General features: G+C 44.3%; 1 protein-coding gene across 1 annotated transcript in view; it reads right to left on the bottom strand.

The window, feature by feature from the left end:
* Window positions 1-1682: 1682 nt before the first annotated feature.
* RIN1 (Ras and Rab interactor 1) overlaps window positions 1683-24282 on the bottom strand; it is a 65962-nt gene continuing 43362 nt past the window's right edge. The window contains exons 9-11 of the mRNA XM_053720028.1: window positions 5984-6115; window positions 3762-3898; window positions 1683-2771 (exon numbers count right to left, since the gene is read on the bottom strand). Coding sequence (XP_053576003.1) covers window positions 2457-2771; window positions 3762-3898; window positions 5984-6115 — 584 coding nt within the window. The 3' untranslated portion in view covers window positions 1683-2456. The remainder of the gene's footprint in view (window positions 2772-3761; window positions 3899-5983; window positions 6116-24282) is intronic.

Genomic DNA, 24282 nt, shown 5'->3' with positions numbered 1-24282 from the left:
AACCAGTCAGTACCCTGTGGGCATAGCCAGTCAGCACCCTGTGGGCATAACCAGTCAGTACCCTGTGGGCATAACCAGTCAGTACCTGTGGGCATAACCAGTCAGTACCCTGTGGCTATAACCAGACAGTACCCTGTGGGCATAACCAGTCAGTACCCTGTGGGCATAACCAGTTAGTACCCTGTGGGCATCACCAGTCAGCACCCTGTGGCTATAACCAGTCAGTACCCTGTGGGCATAACCAGTCAGTACCCTGTGGGCATAACCAGACAGTACCTGTGGGCATAACCAGACAGTACCCTGTGGGTATAACCAGTCAGTACCTGTAGGCATAACCAGTCAGTACCTGTAGGCATAAACAGTCAGTACCTGTAAGCATAACCAGTCAGTACCTGTGGGCATAACCAGTCAGTACCCTGTGGGCATAGCCAGTCAGTACCTGTAGGCATAACCAGTCAGTACCTGTGGGCATAACCAGTCAGTACCCTGTGGGCATAACCAGTCAGTACCTGTGGGCATAAACAGTCAGTACCCTGTGGGAATAACCAGTCAGTACCCTGTGGGCATAACCAGTCAGTACCCTGTGGGCATAACCAGTCAGTACCCTGTGTGCATAACCAGTCAGTACCTGTGGGCATAACCAGTCAGTACCCTGTGGGCATAACCAGTCAGTACCTGTGGGTACAACCAGTCAGTACCTGTGGGTATAACCAGTCAGTACCTGTAGGCATAACCAGTCAGTAACTGTAGGCATAACCAGTCAGTACCTGTAAGCATAACCAGTCAGTACCCCGTGGGCATAACCAGTCAGTACCTGTGGGTATAACCAGTCAGTACCTGTGGGTATAACCAGTCAGTACTTGTGGGCATAACCAGTCAGTAACTGTAGGCATAACCAGTCAGTAACTGTAGGCATAACCAGTCAGTACCTGTAGGCATAACCAGTCAGTACCCCGTGGGCATAACCAGTCAGTGCCTCATGGGTATCACCTGTCAGCACCCTGTGAGCATCACCTGTCAGTACCCCATGGGCATAAGCAGTCAGTGCCCTATGGGCATTACCAGTCAGTGCCTCATGGGCATAACCAGTCAGTACACCTTGGGCATCACATGTCAGTACCCCATGGGCATAACCAGTCAGTATCCTATGGGCATCACCAGCCAGTACTTGTGAGCAGCACCTGTCAGTATCCTATGGGCTCAACCAGTCAGTAACCCATGGGCATCACCAGTCAGTACTTGTGGGCACCACCTGTCAGTACCCCATGGGCTTAACCAGTTAGTAACCCATGGGCATCACCAGTCAGTACTTGTGGGCATCACCTGTCAGTACTTTTGGGCATCGCCAGTCAGTACCCTGTGGGCATCACCTGTCAGTACTTGTGGGCATTACCTGTCAGTACTTTTGGGCATCACCAGTCAGTACTTGTGGGCATCACCTGTCCGTACTTTTGGGCATCACCTGTCAGTACCCTGTGGGCATCACCTGTCAGTACTTGGGGGCATCACCTGTCAGTACCCTGTGAGCATCACCTGTCAGTACTTGTGGGCATCACCTGTCAGTACTTGTGGGCATCACCTGTCATTACTTGGGGGCATCACCTGTCAGTACCCTGTGAGCATCACCTGTCAGTACTTGTGGGCATCAACTGTCAGTACCCTGTACTTGCGAGGACTACACATTTACTCTCATGTCATGTTTTATTCCCAGCTAAGCTGCATTTTTGACCATTTCTGATGAGGTTATATTTTATATCCAGAGATAGAGGCCGGTAACAACAGAGGCCATATTAAAACCTTAAAAAGACATTACAGTCAAATTGTTTCCATTGCACATGTGAAAAAGCTGCATGATGTTAACAGTTTTTTTACATGAAAAAGTGTCTGTGCGCTGCTGATGATACCGAGGTATTCATTGCTCACTGGCTAGTTGGAGCAAGGACTTACTAGACAGAGCAGGTAATACACTACAAATACTCTGAAAACCCTAGTACACGCCCCTTTAAGGAACCAGTCAGTTGCACAAGCTTAGGGCTGTAACAGTCACAAACTGATGGCGGAGGCTTCCAGGAATGTCCAGCTGTTAGGGCAGATGGCATTTTGCAAGGTCTGCTTGGTGTAAGGGAGGACCCCATATCTACTTGATACTGAAGAGGACATAGTGGTATAGGGGAAATGTGTTATCAAACAAATCAGCAGTCACTTTCCTCTGTTAGGCTGCAGAAATCTGATTCTCTTTAAGTACAAGCTCCAACATTTGTAGTAAAATGGCCAAAAGTATAGAGTCAAGCTCAAACCATAGATGGTCCATTTTTATGCTCCTCAAACATGTAGGTGATAGTAGCATTTAATGTAAACACAGGACCCAAACAATAAGTTCTATGTGGTTCAATATTGATGGGTTCCATTTATTTTTTGATCAGCACTTTGTTTTCATTGGTTCTCTTTTTTTTTTATCAAAGATGGCTTGGTAACTCCTGTGTCTCCCCATTTTCTGAACCGGTCTCTCCTTCCAGATGCTGGTAACAAAAGTAGAAGCTTGAACCTTCCTCCTTTAGTTTTGATTTTATCTCCTGAGGTCTAGTGTCAGGAGCGAGGAGTTGTTGGGTTCCACCAGTGTGCAGGAAGATACCGTATTCTTCAGGTTGTGCCGTCTTGAATTTAAGTGAACATAGCTGAGTTAGATCTTCCACAGTCTGTGAGGGACGGAGAAGGATGGTCTTTGTCGTGCAACCGTTGACCGGATCTTGATGCGCAACACGTAAAAAGTTCTGGAATGAGGGAAATACTGCATTTAGTTTTAGTACTGGGAAATATATTAAACCACCCCATCTCCCAGAGTCTTATATATTTCTCACAGACCAGAGACATATGGTGGAATCATGGTCATTGCATTGTAATACAATTAATGAGTAAAGCATTTGAATGACTCAGGAATGAGAAGGTATCATGCTTGACAACTAAACCACAATATCTGCTTCCACCCAAAATGCTGCAGCCCTAGGCACAGGCCTAGTTGGCATTTGCAAAAGTATTCAACTGCAACGGATATTGAAATGATGTAAGGTTGGATCTACCCAACTCAATTCCTCGAGGAGTCATGTAATATTTATGTTTTTATATCTACTTAATAAACTAGAAATATTATCATTTAATGTCAAGTTTATCCCACTATTTGTCACTGGTTTTAAGTATCATAAAGTTCAAAACAGAAAAATAAAATGTTGAGTGGTAAATACAACTTTATAAATTGATTAAAGGGATAATAAACCCAATTTTTTTCTTTCATGATTCGAATAGAGCAGCAATTTTAAGCAACTTTCTAATTTATTCCTATTATTAACTTTTCTTCGTTCTTGTGGTATCTTTATTTGAAAAAGCAGGAATGAAAGTTAAGGAGCCGGCCCATTTTTGGTTCAGCACCCTGGATAGGGCTTGCTGATTGGTGGCTACATTTAGCCACCAATCGGCAAGCGCTACCCAGGTGCTGAACAAAACCAATAAATTCTTATTATATATATATATATATATTTTCATACATTTACAAGTTAAACCTTGCACTCCTCATCAATACAATGCATACAAAAACAACACACTTTAGTCATGACCTGCTAACTTAACAACAACTAATATTTAATACAATTCTATAAATATATCTATAAAATATCTTGGAATAATAAATGAATAGCTGAAGCCACATTAGTCGCGCCCATTCTCCTTCCCAACCTTTAAATTCATCCTCTCTTTACTCTCGCACTCACCTGCAAGTCGTTGAGTGAGGGAAGACCTTGTCTCCTGCGGTGCCACTCACTGAGAGACAGACCAGAACCCTGAGGGTGAGTGTGCAGAGACATTAGCACCGAGAGTGCGGCAGATATGCTGGTTAGGTAATAACCGCCTGGTAAGGACAAGAGAGGGAAAATAGTGAAGGATTTGAAGGATAACAGAGAGAGCAAAAAGGACAAGAGACGTATTTGTCACATGTACATTTCATACAGCACAATACCAGGGTCGGCTCTAAGGGGGGGCTTTGGGGGGCAATGCCCCCCCAAATGGAATGTTGTGCCCCCCAGGGCAAAAGAAGTGATTTAAAAAAAAATATTTTTTTTTTTTATTTTTTTTTACATTTTAAAAGAGATCCTCCACTGGAGGGCCCAGCTAATCTCTTTACTCTCCTCTATTTACAACCAGATAAGAAATAAAGTTGCATTTCCCTGCTGGTGCTCTCACAGTTAACCTAGGGCTTGCAATGCCCCTCCTCCTGCTAGCCCACTTACTACGGAGCTGAAGTGAGATGATGACATCATCAGACCTCTGCAGGAAGTGCTGGGAGAAGCTAACAGTCAGTGAGAGGGAAGGCAGAAGTAATTTTGTGAAAACACAGCCGTATAACCAATGTGTGTGTTAGAGTAGTATCCCTTCCCTATTGTGCTTTATATCCTGGCAGCCACAGATAAAGAAGCAAATTGGGAATTCCTTGGTTTCCCCACTGCAGGTCACACAAAACAAGTGTGCATTGTGCCTGCTTTATCTGCAGTGATCAGTGTAAAATGTGTGTCAGATTATAGGTGCTCAAATACACACACTTCAAATGTAGCTGTTGGACAATGAGTGAAATAGCCTTATGTTTATTATTTACATGTTTCAAAACATCTATTTGTCCCCAATGTTGTTTTATTATATATATATATATATATATATATATATATACACACATACATACATACATACACACAATACACACACTGTGTGTGTATATATATATATATTGTTTGTGTGTGTATATATATATATATATATATATATATGTGTGTGTATATACATATATACCATGTGTGTGTGTGTGTATATGTGTCCACTGGCTGTATCATATGTGGGAGACATTCCTGAGATATGACAAATGTAACCCTTGCACTGCCATAAATCTGGTAAATGTAACTGCTGCGGCACTGCCAGACATCTTATAAATGTAACCCCTATACTCCTTGAGATATGACACATGTAACCGCTGCACTTCCAGAAATATAAACAAATTTAACTCCTGCACAGCCAGAGATCTGATAAATGTAACCCCTGGACTGCCACAGTAGGTCTGCTCTTATTTTGACTCTCATACATGCTTTTTAAATGCGTGCCCCCTCGTGAAAAAAAAATGCCCCCCCATTTCATTCGTTCTGGAGCCGACCCTGCACAATACAATCCCCAATAGGACATTGATATTATTAAATGCTGCTTTTAGAGGAAGCTAAGAAGCAGCGGTCATAAGACCCGCTGCTCCTTAAAGGGATATTAAAACCCAATTTTTTCTTTCATGATTTGGATAGAGCACGCTTTTTTAAGCAACTTTTTAATTTACTCCTATTACCAATTTTTCTTCGTTCTCTTGGTATCTTTATTTGAAAAAGCAGGAATAAAAGCATTGTAGCCGGCCCACTTTAGGTTCAGCACCTGGGTGCGCTTGCTGATTGGATGGCTAAATGTAATCACCAATCAAGCAAGCCCCACTCAGGGTGCTGAACCAAAAATTGTCCGACTAGAATGCTTTTATTCCTGCTTTTTCAAATAAAGATACCAAGAGAATGAAAAAAATGATAATAGGAGTAAATTAGAAAGTTGCTTACAATTGCTGCACTATCTGAATCATGAAAGAAACATGTATTATCCCTTTAACCTGTGGCGGATTGAAATCATACCAATCTGATCCGATCGGGATGATTGACAGCCCCTGCTGGCAGCCGAATGGACGTCAGTGAACAGGGGGCGGCATTGTACAAGCATTTCACTAAAAATGCTTGTGCAATGAACAATGGCAACAGCGTATGCTTTAGCGAATCATATCCGCTCGACATATAGTAAATCTACCTCTAAATCTTTCTTTAGCATCTAATCAAACACACAAGACCCCTGTACAACAAAAAATAAATGTATCCCAAAGATGTGGATATAGGAGAAGCATCATGAAGTTGTCAGATGATTTCCTCACCCTCTCCCACCAGAGTGTCCTGAGGCAGCAGCTCCATGGTGTAGTGTGTGTGTATCAGAAGGTGAGGCAGGTCGCACAGGGCTAGCACGTAACACAGGGCAGGGAGGAACTCATCCGCTCCACAGGCATCATCTGAGAGAGGAAAAGATACAACAAAAGGGAATGTGCTGTGAGTGCAAAGGTCTGAAGGCAACATACATTGTACTCAATGAGCTGTCCTACAAGTAAAGGCACCAAATGGTCTTACAGTAACCTGTATCTTTTATTAGTGTGCATAAGGCTAAGAAAAATATTAGTACAGTAGAGGCGGTAATGACACGTACTGTAAGGGAATACAAGAGCGCCTGGTGTGTGCATAAGGCTAAGAACAATATTAGTACAGTAGAGGCGGTAATGACACGTACTGTAAGGGAATACAAGAGCGCCTGGTGTGTGCATAAGGCTAAGAACAACAGACGTACAGTAGAGGTGGTAATGATACGTACTGTAAGGGAATACAAGAGCGCCTGGTGTGTGCATAAGGCTAAGAACAACAGACGTACAGTAGAGGCGGTAATGACATGTACTGTAAGGGAATACAAGAGCGTCTGGTGTGTGCATAAGGCTAATTACAACAGAGGTACAGTAGAGGCGGTAATGACACCTATTGTAAGGGAATAGAAGAGCGCCTGGTGTGTGCATAAGACTAAGAATAGACGTACAGTAGAGGAGGTAATGACACAAATTGTAAGGGAATACAAGAGCAGCCGGTGTGTGCATAAGGTTAAGAACAACAGATGTACAGTAGAGGTGGTAATGACACGTACTGTAAGGGAATACAAGAGCAGCCGGTGTGTGCATAAGGCTAAGAAAAATATTAGTACAGTAGAGGTGGTAATGACACGTACTGTAAGGGAATACAAGAGCAGCCGGTGTGTGCATAAGGCTAAGAACAATATTAGTACAGTAGAGGCGGTAATGACACGTACTGTAAGGGAATACAAGTGTGCCTGGTGTGTACATAAGGCTAAGAAATATAATTTATGCTTACCTGATAAATTCATTTCTCCTGTAGTGTAGTCAGTCCACGGGTCATCCATTACTTATGGGATTATAACTCCTCCCTAACAGGAAGTGCAAGAGGATCACCCAAGCAGAGCTGCTATATAGCTCCTCCCCTCTACGTCATATCCAGTCATTCGACCGAAACCATACGAGAAAGGAGAAACTATAGGGTGCAGTGGTGACTGGAGTTTAATTAAAATTTAGACCTGCCTTAAAGACAGGGCGGGCCGTGGACTGACTACACTACAGGAGAAATGAATTTATCAGGTAAGCATAAATTATATTTTCTCCTGTTAAGTGTAGTCAGTCCACGGGTCATCCATTACTTATGGGATACCAATACCAAAGCTAAAAGTACGCGGATGACGGGAGGGACAGGCAGGATCTTTACACGGAAGGAACCACTGCCTGTAGAACCTTTCTCCCAAAAACAGCCTCCGAAGAAGCAAAAGTGTCAAATTTGTAAAATTTTGAAAAAGTGTGAAGTGAAGACCAAGTTGCAGCCTTGCAAATCTGTTCAACAGAGGCCTCATTCTTAAAGGCCCAAGTGGAAGCCACAGCTCTAGTGGAATGAGCTGTAATCCTTTCAGGAGGCTGCTGTCCAGCAGTCTCATAGGCTAAACGTATTATGCTACGAAGCCAAAAAGAGAGAGAGGTAGCCGAAGCTTTTTGACCTCTCCTCTGTCCAGAATAAACGACAAACAGGGAAGAAGTTTGACGAAAATCTTTAGTTGCCTGCAAATAAAATTTCAGGGCACGGACGACGTCCAGATTGTGCAAAAGTCGTTCCTTCTTTGAAGAAGGGTTAGGGCACAATGATGGAACAACAATCTCTTGATTGATATTCTTGTTAGTGACTACCTTAGGTAAGAACCCAGGTTTAGTACGCAGAACTACCTTGTCTGAATGAAAAATCAGATAAGGAGAATCACAATGTAAGGCCGATAACTCAGAGACTCTTTGAGCCGAGGAAATAGCCATTAAAAACAGAACTTTCCAAGATAACAGCTTGATATCGATGGAATGAAGGGGTTCAAACGGAACACCTTGCAGAACGTTAAGAACTAAGTTTAAGCTCCACGGCGGAGCAACAGTCTTAAACACAGGCTTAATCCTAGCCAAAGCCTGACAAAAAGCCTGAACGTTTGGAACTTCTGCCAGACGTTTGTGTAAAAGGATAGACAGAGCTGAAATCTGTCCCTTTAACGAACTAGCAGATAAACCCTTTTCTAAACCCTCTTGTAGAAAAGACAATATCCTAGGAATCCTAACCTTACTCCATGAGTAACTCTTGGATTCGCACCAATATAAGTATTTACGCCATATTTTATGGTAAATTTTCCTGGTAACAGGTTTCCTAGCCTGTATTAAGGTATCAATCACTGACTCCGAGAATCCACGCTTTGATAGAACCAAGCGTTCAATCTCCATGCAGTCAGCCTCAGAGAAATTAGATTTGGATGTTTGAAAGGACCCTGAATCAGAAGGTCCTGTCTCAGAGGCAGAGACCATGGTGGACAGGACGACATGTCCACTAGATCTGCATACCAGGTCCTGCGTGGCCACGCAGGCGCTATTAGAATCACCGATGCTCTCTCCTGTTTGATCCTGGCAATCAATCGAGGAAGCATCGGGAAAGGTGGAAACACATAAGCCATGTTGAAGACCCAAGGTGCTGTCAGAGCATCTATCAGCACCGCTCCCGGGTCCCTGGACCTGTATCCGTAACAAGGAAGCTTGGCGTTCTGGCGAGACGCCATGAGATCCAGATCTGGTTTGCCCCAATGATGAAGCAGTTGGGCAAACACCTCCGGATGAAGTTCCCACTCCCCCGGATGAAAGGTCTGGCGACTTAGAAAATCCGCCTCCCAGTTCTCAACGCCTGGGATGTGGATCTCTGACAGGTGGCAAGAGTGAGACTCTGCCCAGCGAATTATCTTTGAGACTTCCATCATCGCTAGGGAACTCCTTGTTGTCCGACTGAAACCTGATGAACCTCAGAGTTGCTAACTGAGGCCAAGCCAGAAGAGCATTGAAAATTGCTCTTAATTCCAGAATGTTTATTGGAAGGAGTCTCTCCTCCTGAGTCCATGATCCCTGAGCCTTCAGGGAATTCCAGACTGCGCCCCAACCTAGAAGGCTGGCGTCTGTTGTTACAATCGTCCAATCTGGCCTGCGGAAGGGCATCCCCTTGGACAGATGTGGCCGAGAAAGCCACCATAGAAGAGAATCTCTGGTCTCTTGATCCAGATTTAGCAGAGGGGACAAATCTGAGTAATCCCCATTCCATTGACTTAGCATGCACAATTGCAGCGGTCTGAGATGCAGGCGCGCAAATGGTACTATGTCCATTGCCGCTACCATTAAGCCGATTACCTCCATGCACTGAGCCACTGACGGGTGTTGAATGGAATGAAGGACACGGCAAGCATTTAGAAGTTTTGATAACCTGTCCTCCGTCAGGTAAATTTTCATTTCTACAGAATCTATAAGAGTCCCTAGAAAGGGAACTCTTGTGAGTGGCAATAGAGAACTCTTTTCTACGTTCACCTTCCACCCATGCGACCTTAGAAATGCCAGAACTAACTCTGTATGAGACTTGGCAGTTTGGAAACTTGACGCTTGTATCAGAATGTCGTCTAGGTACGGAGCTACCGCTATGCCTCGCGGTCTTAGTACCGCAAGATTGGTCTGAAGGTTCCCTCTTTTTTGGGAACCACAAACAGATTTGAATAGAATCCTTGCCCGTGTTCCGACCGCGGAACTGGGTGGATCACTCCCATTAGTAAGAGGTCTTGTACACAGCGTAGAAACGCCTCTTTCTTTATCTGGTTTGCTGATAACCTTGAAAGATGAAATCTCCCTTGTGGAGGAGAAGCTTTGAAGTCCAGAAGATATCCCTGAGATATGATTTCCAACGCCCAGGGATCCTGGACATCTCTTGCCCAAGCCTGGGCAAAGAGAGAAAGTCTGCCCCCCACTATATCCGTTTCCGGATCGGGGGCCCTCACTTCATGCTGTCTTAGGGGCAGCAGCAGGTTTTCTGGCCTGCTTGCCCTTGTTCCAGGACTGGTTAGGTTTCCAGCCCTGTCTGTAGCGAGCAACAGTTCCTTCCTGTCTTGGAGCGGAGGAAGTTGATGCTGCTCCTGCCTTGAAATTACGAAAGGCACGAAAATTAGACTGTTTAGCCTTTGGTTTGGCCCTGTCTTGAGGCAGGGCATGGCCCTTACCTCCAGTAATGTCAGCGATAATTTCTTTCAAGCCGGGCCCGAATAATGTCTGCCCTTTGAAAGGAATATTAAGCAATTTAGATTTAGAAGTCACATCAGCTGACCAGGATTTAAGCCACAGCGCTCTGCGCGCTTGAATGGCGAATCCGGAGTTCTTAGCCGTGAGTTTGGTTAAGTGTACTACGGCATCAGAAATAAATGAATTAGCTAGCTTAAGGGCTTTAAGCTTGTTCATAATCTCATCCAATGGAGCTGTGCTAAGGGTCTCTTCCAGAGACTCAAACCAGAATGAAGTCGCAGCAGTGACAGGCGCGATGCATGCAAGGGGTTGTAATATAAAACCTTGCTGAACAAACATTTTCTTAAGGTAACCCTCTAACTTTTTATCCATTGGATCTGAAAAAGCACAGCTATCCTCCACCGGGATAGTGGTGCGCTTAGCCAGAGTAGAAACTGCTCCCTCCACCTTAGGGACCGTCTGCCATAGGTCCCGTGTTGTGGCGTCTATTGGAAACATTTTTCTAAATATAGGAGGGGGTGAAAAGGGCACACCGGGTCTATCCCACTCCTTGTTAACAATTTCTGTAAGCCTTTTAGGTATAGGAAAAACATCAGTACACGCCGGTACCGCAAAATATTTATCCAGCCTACATACTTTCTCTGGAATTGCAACCGTGTTACAATCATTCAGAGCCGCTAATACCTCCCCTAGTAATACACAGAGGTTCTCAAGCTTAAATTTAAAATTTGAAATCTCTGAATCCAGTTTACTTGGATCAGATCTCTCACCCACAGAATGAAGCTCTCCGTCCTCATGTTCTGCAAAATGTGACGCAGTATCAGACATGGCTCTACTATTATCAGCGCACTCTGTTCTCACCCCAGAGTGATCGCGTTTACCTCTTAACTCTGGCAATTTAGATAGTACTTCAGTCATAACATTAGCCATGTCTTGCAAAGTGATTTGTATGGGCCGCCCTGATGTACTTGGCGCCACAATATCAAGCACCTCCTGAGCGGGAGGCGAAGGTACTGACACGTGAGGAGAGTTAGTCGGCATAACTTTCCCCTCGTTGTCTGGTGATATTTTTTTAACATATAAAGTTTGACTTTTATTCAAAGTAACATCTATACATTGAGTGCACAAATTTCTATTGGGCTCCACATTGGCCTTTAAACATAGTGAACAAACAGATTCATCTGTGTCAGACATGTTTAAACAGACTAGCAATAACACTAGCAAGCTTGGAAAAAACTTTTAAATAAATTTACAAGCTATATAAAAAACGCTACTGCGCCTTTAAGAAACATAAAAATGTGACACAGTTGAATTAACAATGAACCAAATATGTTAAAACAACCAAATTTTAACAGAAAATGTATAAAGTTAGCAGAGGATTGCACCCACCAGCAAAAGGATGATTAACCCCTTAATACCCAAAACGGATAACAGTTGAAATAATAAACGTTTTTATCACAGTCAAACACACTGTCACAGGTCTGCTGTGACTGATTACCTCCCTCAAAACTAGTTTTGGAGACCCCTGGGCTCTGTAGAGACGTCCTGGATCATGGAGGAAGAAATAGGAAGACTGTGACTAAATTTTTACTGCGCAATAAAGCGCTAAAATAGGCCCCTCCCACTCATATTACAACAGTGGGGAAGCTCAGTAAACTGTTTTTATGCAGAAAAAAACGATAGCCATGTGGTAAAAATCATGCCCATAAAGTTTTATCACCAAGTACCTCAGAAAAAACGATTAACATGCCAGTAAACGTTTTAAAATTGAAAATTATGAAGTGTTATTAATAAGCCTGCTGCTAGTCGCTTTCACTGCAGTGCAGGCTCAAATATTACTTTAATATTGACAGTATTTTCTTAGTGAAATTCCATTCCCCAGAAATACCTCAGAGTATACATACATACATATCAGCCTGATACCAGTCGCTACTACTGCATTTAAGGCTGCACTTACATTACATCGGTATTAGCAGTATTTTCTCAGTCAATTCCATTCCTTAGAAAATAATTTACTGCACATACCTCCTTGCAGGTGGGCCCTGCATGCTATCCCCTGTTCTGAAGTTACCTCACTCCTCAGAATGGCCGAGAACAGCAAGTGGATCTTAGTTACGACCGCTAAGATCATAGAAAACTCAGGCAGATTCTTCTTCTAATGCTGCCTGAGAACAAACAACACACTCCGGTGCCGTTTAAAATAACAAACTTTTGATTGAAGAAATAAAAACTAAGTTTAACACACCACAGTCCTCTCACACGTCCTATCGTTAGTTAGGTGCAAGAGAATGACTGGGTATGACGTAGAGGGGAGGAGCTATATAGCAGCTCTGCTTGGGTGATCCTCTTGCACTTCCTGTTAGGGAGGAGTTATAATCCCATAAGTAATGGATGACCCGTGGACTGACTACACTTAACAGGAGAAACAATATTAGTACAGTAGAGGCGTTAATGATACGTACTGTAAGGGAATACAAGAGTGCCTGGTGTGTGTATAAGGCTAAGAACAACAGAAGTGCAGTAGAGTTAGTAATGACACGTACTGTAAGGGAATACAATAGCGCCTGGTGTGTGCATAAGTCTAAGAACAACAGACGTACAGTAGAGGCGGTAATGATACGCACTATAAGGGAATACAAGAGCGCCTGGTGTGTGCATAAGGCTAATTACAACAGAGGTACAGTAGAGGCGGTAATAACACCTATTGTAAGGGAATAGAAGAGCGCCTGGTGTGTGCATAAGACTAAGAATAGACGTACAGTAGAGGAGGTAATGACACAAATTGTAAGGGAATACAAGAGCAGCCGGTGTGTGCATAAGGTTAAGAACAACAGATGTACAGTAGAGGTGGTAATGACACGTACTGTAAAGGAATACAAGAGCAGCCGGTGTGTGCATAAGGCTAAGAACAATATTAGTAAAGTAGAGGCATTAATGATACGTACTGTAAGGGAATACAAGAGCGCCTGGTGTGTGTATAAGGCTAAGAACAACAGACGTACAGTAGAGGCGGTAATGACACGTACTGTAAGGGAATACAAGAGAGCCTGGTGTGTGCATAAGGCTAAGAACAATATTAGTACAGTAGAGGCATTAATGATACGTACTGTAAGGGAATACAAGAGCGCCTGGTGTGTGTATAAGGCTAAGAACAACAGACGTACAGTAGAGGCGGTAATGACACGTACTGTAAGGGAATACAAGAGCACCTGGTGTATACATAAGGCTAAGAACAACAGACGTACTGTAGAAGCGGTAATGACACATACTGTAAGGGAATACAAGAGCACCTTGTGTGTGCATAAGGCTAAGAACAAGAGACGTACAGTAGAGGCGGTAATTACACGTACTGTAAGGGAATACAAGAGCGCCTGGTGTGTGCATTAGGCTAAGAACAACAGATGTACAGTAGAGGCGGTAATGACACGTACTGTAAGGGAATACAAGAGTGCCTGGTGTGTGCATAAGGCTAAGAACAACAGACGTACAGTAGAGGCGGTAATGACACCTATTGTAAGGGAATAGAAGAGCGCCTGGTGTGTGCATAAGACTAAGAATAGACGTACAGTAGAGGAGGTAATGACACAAATTGTAAGGGAATACAAGAGCAGCCGGTGTGTGCATAAGGCTAAGAACAACAGATGTACAGTAGAGGTGGTAATGACACGTACTGTAAGGGAATACAAGAGCAGCCGGTGTGTGCATAAGGCTAAGAACAATATTAGTACAGTAGAGGCGGTAATGACACGTACTGTAAGGGAATACAAGAGCGCCTAGTGTGTACATAAGACTAAGAACAACAGACATACAGTAGAGGTGGTAATGACACGTACTATAAGGGAATACAAGAGCACCTGGTGTGTGCATAAGGCTAAGAACAACAGACGTACAGTAGAGGCGGTAATGACACGTACTGTAAGGGAATACAAGAGTGCCTGGTGTGTGCATAAGGCTAAGAACAACAGACGTACAGTAGAGGCGGTAATGACACATACTGTAAGGGAATACAAGAGTGCCTGGTGTGTGTATAAGGCTAAGTACAACAGACGTACAGTAGAGGTGGTAATGACACGTACTATAAGGGATTACAAGAGCGCCTGGTGTGTGCATAAGGCCAAGAACAACAGACGTACAATAGAGGCGGTAATGACACATACTGCAAGGGAATACAAGAGCGCCTGGTGTGTGCATAAGGCTAAGAACAACAGACGTACAGTAGAGGCGGTAATGACACATACTGTAAGGGAATACAAGAGCGCCTGGTGTGTGCATAAGGCTAAGAACAATATTAGTACAGTAGAGGCGGTAATGACACGTACTGTAAGGGAATACAAGTGTGCCTGGTGTGTGCATAAGGCTAAGAACAATATTAGTACAGTAGAGGCGGTAATGACACGTACTGTAAGGGAGTACAAGAGCGCCTGATGTGTGCATAAGGCTAAGAACAACAGACGTACAGTAGAGGTGGTAATGACACGTACTGTAAGGGAATACAAGTGTGCCTGGTGTGTACATAAGGCTAAGAACAATATTAGTACAGTAGAGGCGGTAATGACACGTACTGTAAGGGAATACAAGTGTGCCTGGTGTGTGCATAAGGCTAAGAACAATATTAGTACAGTAGAGGCGGTAATGACACGTACTGTAAGGGAGTACAAGAGCGCCTGGTGTGTGCATAAGTCTAAGAACAACAGACGTACAGTAGAGGCGGTAATGATACGTACTGTAAGGGAATACAAGAGCGCCTGGTGTGTGCATAAGGCTAATTACAACAGAGGTACAGTAGAGGCGGTAATGACACCTATTGTAAGGGAATAGAAGAGCGCCTGGTGTGTGCATAAGACTAAGAATAGACGTACAGTAGAGGAGGTAATGACACAAATTGTAAGGGAATACAAGAGCGCCTGGTGTGTGCATAAGGCTAAGAACAACAGACATACAGTAGAGGCGGTAATGACACGTACTGTAAGGGAATACAAGAGCGCCTAGTGTGTACATAAGGCTAAAAACAACAGACATACAGTAGAGGTGGTAATGATACGTACTGTAAGGGAATACAAGAGCGCCTGGTGTGTGTATAAGGCTAAGAACAACAGACGTACAGTAGAGGCGGTAATGACACGTACTGTAAGGGAATACAAGAGTGCCTGGTGTGTGCATAAGACTAAGAACAACAGACGTACAGTAGAGGCAGTAATGACACGTACTGTAAGGGAATACAAGAGCGCCTGGTGTGTGCATAAGGCTAAGAACAACAGACGTACAGTAGAGGTGGTAATGACACGTACTGTAAGGGAGTACAAGAGCGCCTGGTGTGTGCATAAGACTAAGAACAACAGACGTACAGTAGAGGCAGTAATGACACGTACTGTAAGGGAATACAAGAGCACCTGGTGTGTATATAAGGCTAAGAACAACAGAAGTGCAGTAGAGTTAGTAATGACACGTACTGTAAGGGAATACAATAGCGCCTGGTGTGTGTATAAGGCTAAGAACAACAGACATACAGTAGAGGCGGTAATGACACATACTGTAAGGGAATACAAGAGTGCCTGGTGTGTGCATAAGGCTAAGAACAACAGGCGTACAGTAGAGGTGGTAATGACACATACTGTAAGGGAATACAAGAGCGTCTGGTGTGTGCATAAGGCTAAGAACAACAGACATACAGTAGAGGCGGTAATGACACATACTGTAAGGGAATACAAGAGCACCTTGTGTGTGCATAAGGCTAAGAACAAGAGACGTACAGTAGAGGCGGTAATTACACGTACTGTAAGGGAATACAAGAGCGCCTGGTGTGTGCATAAGGCTAATTACAACAGAGGTACAGTAGAGGCGGTAATGACACCTATTGTAAGGGAATAGAAGAGCGCCTGGTGTGTGCATAAGACTAAGAATAGACGTACAGTAGAGGAGGTAATGACACAAATTGTAAGGGAATACAAGAGCAGCCGGTGTGTGCATAAGGCTAAGAACAACAGATGTACAGTAGAGGTGGTAATGACACGTACTGTAAGGGAATACAAGAGCGCCTAGTGTGTACATAAGACTAAGAACAACAGACGTACAGTAGAGGTGGTAATGACACATACTGTAAGGGAATACAAGAGCGCCTGGTGTGTGCATAAGGCTAAGAACAATATTAGTACAGTAGAGGCGGTAATGACACGTACTGTAAGGGAATACAAGAGCGCCTGGTGTGTGCATAAGGCTAAGAACAACAGACGTACAGTAGAGGTGGTAATGACACTAACTGTAAGGGAATACAAGAGCGCCTGGTGTGTGCATAAGGCTAAGTACAACAGACGTACAGTAGAGGTGGTAATGACACATACTGTAAGGGAATACAAGAGCGCCTGGTGTGTGCATAAGGCCAAGAACAACAGACGTACAGTAGAGGCGGTAATGACACGTACTGTAAGGGAATACAAGAGCGCCTGGTGTGTGCATAAGGCCAAGAACAACAGACGTCCAGTAGAGGCGGTAATGACACATACTGTAAGGGAATACAAGAGCGCCTGGTGTGTGCATAAGGCTAAGAACAACAGACATACAGTAGAGGCGGTAATGACACATACTGTAAGGGAATACAAGAGCGCCTGGTGTGTGCATAAGGCTAAGAACAATATTAGTACAGTAGAGGCGGTAATGACACATACTGTAAGGGAATACAAGGGCGCCTGGTGTGTGCATAAGGCTAAGAACAACAGACGTACAGTAGAGGTGGTAATGACACATACTGTAAGGGAATACAAGAGCGCCTGGTGTGTGCATAAGGCTAAGTACAACAGACATACAGTAGAGGCGGTAATGACACATACTGTAAGGGAATACAAGAGCGCCTGGTGTGTGCATAAGGCTAAGTACAACAGACGTACAGTAGAGGTGGTAATGACACGTACTGTAAGGGAATACAAGTGTGCCTGGTGTGTACATAAGGCTAAGAACAATATTAGTACAGTAGAGGCGGTAATGACACATACTGTAAGGGAATACAAGGGCGCCTGGTGTGTGCATAAGGCTAAGAACAACAGACGTACAGTAGAGGTGGTAATGACACATACTGTAAGGGAATACAAGAGCGCCTGGTGTGTGCATAAGGCTAAGTACAACAGACATACAGTAGAGGCGGTAATGACACATACTGTAAGGGAATACAAGAGCGCCTGGTGTGTGCATAAGGCTAAGTATAACAGACGTACAGTAGAGGCGGTAATGACACATACTGTAAGGGAATACAAGAGCGCCTGGTGTGTGCATAAAGCTAAGCACAACAGACATACAGTAGAGGTGGTAATGACACGTACTGTAAGGGAATACAAGAGCACCTGGTGTGTGCATAAGGCCATAAGGCTAAGTACAACAGACATACAGTAGAGGGGGTAATGACACATACTGTAAGGGAATACAGAAGTGCCTGGTGTGTGCATAAGGCTAAGAACAACAGACATACAGTAGAGGCGGTAATGACACTAACTGTAAGGGAATACTAGAGCGCCTGGTGTGTGCATAAGGCTAAGAACAACAGACGTACAGTAGAGGCGGTAATGACACTAACTGTAAGGGAATACATGAGCGCCTGGTGTGTGCATAAGGCTAAGAACAACAGATGTAAGCAGAGGCGGTAATGACACATACTGTAAGGGAATACTAGAGCGCCTGGTGTGTGCATAAGGCTAAGAACAACAGACGTACAATAGAGGCGGTAATGACACGTACTGTAAGGGAATACTAGAGCGCCTGGTGTGTGCATAAGGCTAAGAACAACAGATGTACAGTAGAGGCGGTAATGACACGTACTATAAGGGAATACAAGAGTGTCTGGTGTGTGCATAAGGCTAAGTACAACAGATGTACAGTAGAGGCGGTAATGACACATACTGTAAGGGAATACAAGAGAGCCTGGTGTGTGCATAAGGCTAAGAACAACAGATGTACAATAGAGGCGGTAATGACACGTACTGTAAGAGAATACTAGAGCGCCTGGTGTGTGCATAAGGCTAAGAACAACAGATGTACAGTAGAGGCGGTAATGACACGTACTATAAGAGAATACAAGAGTGTCTGGTGTGTGCATAAGGCTAAGTACAACAGATGTACAGTAGAGGCGGTAATGACACATACTGTAAGGGAATACAAGAGAGCCTGGTGTGTGCATAAGGCTAAGTACAACAGACGTACAGTAGAGGCGGTAATGACACGTACTGTAAGGGAATACAAGAGCGCCTGGTGTGTGCATAAGGCTAAGAACAACAGACGTACAGTAGAGGCGGTAATGACACTTACTGTAAGGGAATACAAGAGCGCCTGGTGTGTGCATAAGGCTAAGTACAACAGACTTACAGTAGAGGCGGTAATGACACTTACTGTAAGGGAATACAAGAGCGCCTGGTGTGTGCATAAGGCTAAGAACAACAGACTTACAGTAGAGGTGGTAATGACACTAACTGTAAGGGAATACAAGAGCGCCTGGTGTGTGCATAAGGCTAAGAACAACAGAAGTATAGTAGAGGGGGTAATGACATGTACTGTAAGGGAATACAAGAGCGCCTGGTGTGTGCATAAGGCTAAGAACAACAGACGTACAGTAGAGGTGGTAATGACACATACTGTAAGGGAATACAAGAGCTCCTGGTGTGTGCATAAGACTAAGAACAACAGACATACAGTAGAGGGGGTAATGACACGTACTGTAAGGGAATACAAGAGCGCCTGGTGTGTGCATAAGGCTAATAACAGACGTACAGTAGAGGCGGTAATGACACATACTGCAAGGGAAAACAAGAGCACCTGGTGTGTGCATAAGGCTAAGAACAACTGATGTACAGTAGAGGCAGTAACGACCCGTACTGTAAGGGAATACAAGAGCGCCTGGTGTGTGCATAAGGCTAAGAACAACAGACGTACAGTAGAGGCGGTAATGACACGTACTATAAGGGAATACAAGAGCGTCTGGTGTGTGCATAAGGCTAAGTACAACAGACGTACAGTAGAGGTGGTAATGACACATACTGTAAGGGAATACAAGAGCGCCTGGTGTGTGCATAAGGCTAAGAACAACAGACGTACAGTAGAGGCGGTAATGACACATACTGTAAGGGAATACAAGAGCGCCTGGTGTGTGCATAAGGCTAAGAACAACAGACATACAGTAGAGGCGGTAATGACACTAACTGTAAGGGAATACAAGAGCTCCTGGTGTGTGCATAAGGCTAAGTACAACAGACGTACAGTAGAGGTGGTAATGATACATACTGTAAGGGAATACAAGAGCTCCTGGTGTGTGTATAAGGCTAAGTACAACAGACGTACAGTAGAGGTGGTAATGACACGTACTGTAAGGTATTACAAGAGCGCCTGGTGTGTGCATAAGGCCAAGAACAACAGACGTAGAGTAGAGGCGGTAATGACACGTACTGTAAGGGAATACAAGAGCGCCTGGTGTGTGCATAAGGCTAAGAACAACAGACGTAAAGTAGAGGCGGTAATGACACATACTGTAAGGGAATACAAGAGCGGCCGGTGTGCGCATAAGGCTAAGAACAACAGACATACAGTAGAGGCGGTAATGACACATACTGTAAGGGAATACAAGAGCGCCTGGTGTGTGCATAAGGCTAAGAACAACAGACGTACAATAGAGGAGGTAATGACACGTACTGTAAGGGAATACAAGAGCGTCTGGTGTGTGCATAAGGCTAAGTACAACAGATGTACAGTAGAGGCGGTAATGACACGTACTGTAAGGGAATACAAGAGCGCCTGGTGTGTGCATAAGGCTAAGAACAATAGACGTACAGTTGAGGCAGTAATGACACGTACTGTAAGGGAATACAAGAGCGCCTGGTGTGTGCATAAGGCTAAGAACAACAGACGTAAAGTAGAGGCGGTAATGACACATACTGTAAGGGAATACAAGAGCGGCCGGTGTGCGCATAAGGCTAAGAACAACAGACATACAGTAGAGGCGGTAATGACACATACTGTAAGGGAATACAAGAGCGCCTGGTGTGTGCATAAGGCTAAGAACAACAGACGTACAATAGAGGAGGTAATGACACGTACTGTAAGGGAATACAAGAGCGCCTGGTGTGTGCATAAGGCTAAGTACAACAGATGTACAGTAGAGGCGGTAATGACACGTACTGTAAGGGAATACAAGAGTGTCTGGTGTGTACATAAGGCTAAGAACAATAGATGTACAGTAGAGGTGGTAATGACACGTACTGTAAGGGAATACAAGAGCGCCTGGTGTGTGCATAAGGCTAAGAACAACAGATGTACAGTAGAGGCGGTAATGACACGTACTGTAAGGGAATACAAGAGCGCCTGGTGTGTGCATAAGGCTAAGAACAACAGACGTACAGTAGAGGCGGTAATGACACATACTGTAAGGGAATACAAGAGCGCCTGGTGTGTGCATAAGGCTAAGAACAACAGACGTACAGTAGAGGTGGTAATGACACTAACTGTAAGGGAATACAAGAGCGCCTGGTGTGTGCATAAGGCTAAGTACAACAGACGTACAGTAGAGGTGGTAATGACACATACTGTAAGGGAATACAAGAGTGTCTGGTGTGTGCATAAGGCTAAGAACAACAGACTTACAGTAGAGGCGGTAATGACACGTACTGTAAGGGAATACAAGAGCGTCTGGTGTGTGCATAAGGCTAAGTACAACAGACGTACAGTAGAGGTGGTAATGACACATACTGTAAGGGAATACAAGAGCGCCTGGTGTGTGTATAAGGCTAAGTACAACAGACGTACAGTAGAGGTGGTAATGACACGTACTATAAGGGATTACAAGAGCGCCTGGTGTGTGCATAAGGCCAAGAACAACAGACGTACAGTAGAGGCGGTAATGACACGTACTGTAAGGGAATACAAGAGCGCCTGGTGTGTGCATAAGGCCAAGAACAACAGACGTCCAGTAGAGGCGGTAATGACACATACTGTAAGGGAATACAAGAGCGCCTGGTGTGTGCATAAGGCTAAGAACAACAGACATACAGTAGAGGCGGTAATGACACATACTGTAAGGGAATACAAGAGCGCCTGGTGTGTGCATAAGGCTAAGAACAATATTAGTACAGTAGAGGCGGTAATGACACGTACTGTAAGGGAATACAAGAGCGCCTGGTGTGTGCATAAGGCTAAGTACAACAGATGTACAGTAGAGGCGGTAATGACACGTACTGTAAGGGAATACAAGAGGTCCTGGTGTGTGCATAAGGCTAAGTACAACAGACGTACAGTAGAGTGGGTAATGACACATACTGTAAGGGAATACAAGAGCGCCTGGTGTGTACATAAGACTAAGAACAACAGACATACAGTAGAGGTGGTAATGACACGTACTATAAGGGAATACAAGAGCACCTGGTGTGTGCATAAGGCTAAGAACAACAGACGTACAGTAGAGGTGGTAATGACACGTACTATAAGGGATTACAAGAGCGCCTGGTGTGTGCATAAGGCCAAGAACAACAGACGTACAGTAGAGGCGGTAATGACACGTACTGTAAGGGAATACAAGAGCGCCTGGTGTGTGCATAAGGCCAAGAACAACAGACGTCCAGTAGAGGCGGTAATGACACATACTGTAAGGGAATACAAGAGCGCCTGGTGTGTGCATAAGGCTAAGAACAACAGACATACAGTAGAGGCGGTAATGACACATACTGTAAGGGAATACAAGAGCGCCTGGTGTGTGCATAAGGCTAAGAACAATATTAGTACAGTAGAGGCGGTAATGACACGTACTGTAAGGGAATACAAGAGCGCCTGGTGTGTGTATAAGGCTAAGAACAACAGAAGTGCAGTAGAGTTAGTAATGACACGTACTGTAAGGGAATACAATAGCGCCTGGTGTGTGCATAAGTCTAAGAACAACAGACGTACAGTAGAGGCGGTAATGATACGTACTGTAAGGGAATACAAGAGCGCCTGGTGTGTGCATAAGGCTAATTACAACAGAGGTACAGTAGAGGCAGTAATGACACCTATTGTAAGGGAATAGAAGAGCGCCTGGTGTGTGCATAAGACTAAGAATAGACGTACAGTAGAGGAGGTAATGACACAAATTGTAAGGTAATACAAGAGCGCCTGGTGTGTGCATAAGGCTAAGAACAACAGACATACAGTAGAGGCGGTAATGACACGTACTGTAAGGGAATACAAGAGCGCCTAGTGTGTACATAAGGCTAAGAACAACAGACATACAGTAGAGGCGGTAATGACACGTACAGTTAGGGAATACAAGAGCGTCTGGTGTGTGCATGAGGCTAAGAACAATAGACTTAAAGTAGAGGCGGTAATGACGCGTACTGTAAGGGAATACAAGAGCGTCTGGTGTGTGCATAAGGCTAAGTACAACAGATGTACAGTAGAGGCAGTAATGACACATACTGTAAGGGAATACAAGAGCGCCTGGTGTGTGCATAAGGCTAAGAACAATAGACGTACAGTAGAGGCAGTAATGACACGTACTGTAAGGGAATACAAGAGCACCTGGTGTGTGCATAAGGCTAAGTACAACAGATGTACAGTAGAGGCGGTAATGACATGTACTGTAAGGGAATACAAGAGGTCCTGGTGTGTGCATAAGGCTAAGTACAACAGACGTACAGTAGAGGCGGTAATGACACATACTGTAAGGGAATACAAGAGCGCCTGGTGTGTGCATCAGGCTAAGAACAACAGACGTACAGTAGAGGCAGTAATGAAACGTACAGTTAGGGAATACAAGAGCGTCTGGTGTGTGCATAAGGCTAAGTACAGCAGACATACAGTAGAGGCGGTAATGACATGTACTGTAAGGGAATACAAGAGTGTCTGGTGTGTACATAAGGCTAAGAACAACAGATGTACAGTAGAGGGGGTAATGACACATACTGTAAGGGAATACAAGAGCGCCTGGTGTGTACATAAGGCTAAGAACAACAGACGTACAGTAGAGGCAGTAATGACACGTACTGTAAGGGAATACAAGAGTGTCTGGTGTGTACATAAGGCTAAGAACAACAGATGTACAGTAGAGGGGGTAATGACACATACTGTAAGGGAATACAAGAGCGTCTGGTGTGTGCATAAGGCAAAGAACAACAGATGTACAGTAGAGGCGGTAATGACACGTACTGTAAGGGAATACAAGAGCGTCTGATGTGTGCATAAGGCTAAAAACAACAGAAGTGCAGTAGAGGCGGTAATGACACGTAATGTAAGGGAATACAAGAGCGCCTGGTGTGTGCATAAGGCTAAGAACAACAGACGTACAATAGAGGCGGTAATTACAAGTACTGTAAGCGAATGCAAGAGCATCTGGTGTGTGCATAAGGCTAAGAACAACAGACTACAGTAGAGGAGGTAATGACACGTACTGTAAGGGAATACAAGAGCGTCTGGTGTGTGCATAAGGCTAAGAACAACAAACGTACAGTAGAGGCGGTAATGACACGTACTGTAAGGGAATACAAGAGCACCTGGTGTGTGCATAAGGCTCAGAACAACAGACGTACAGTAGAGGCGGTAATGACACGTACTGTAAGGGAATAAAAGAACACCTGGTGTGCGCATAAGACTAAGTACAACAGACGTACAGCAGAGGTGGTAATGACACGTACTGTTAGGGAATACAAGAGTGCCTGGTGTGTGCATAAGGCTAAGAACAACAGACGTACTGTAGAGGTGGTAATGACACGTACTGTAAGGGAATACAAGAGCATCTGGTGTGTGCATAAGGCTAAGAACAACAAACATACAGTAGAGGCGGTAATGACACATACTGTAAGGGAATACAAGAGCATCTGGTGTGTACATAAGGCTAAGAACAACAGATGTACAGCAGAGGAGGTAATGACATGTACTGTAAGGGAATATAAGAGCGTCTGGTGTGTACATAAGGCTAAGAACAACAGATGTACAGCAGAGGAGGTAATGACACGTACTATAAAAGAATACAAGAATGCCTGATGTGTGCAGATGTACAGTAGAGGTGGTAA

The sequence above is a fragment of the Bombina bombina genome, chromosome 7 (genome assembly GCF_027579735.1).
Source record: "Bombina bombina isolate aBomBom1 chromosome 7, aBomBom1.pri, whole genome shotgun sequence".
NCBI classification, from domain to species: domain Eukaryota; kingdom Metazoa; phylum Chordata; class Amphibia; order Anura; family Bombinatoridae; genus Bombina; species Bombina bombina.
This window is presented reverse-complemented; position numbering and strand designations above follow the sequence as displayed.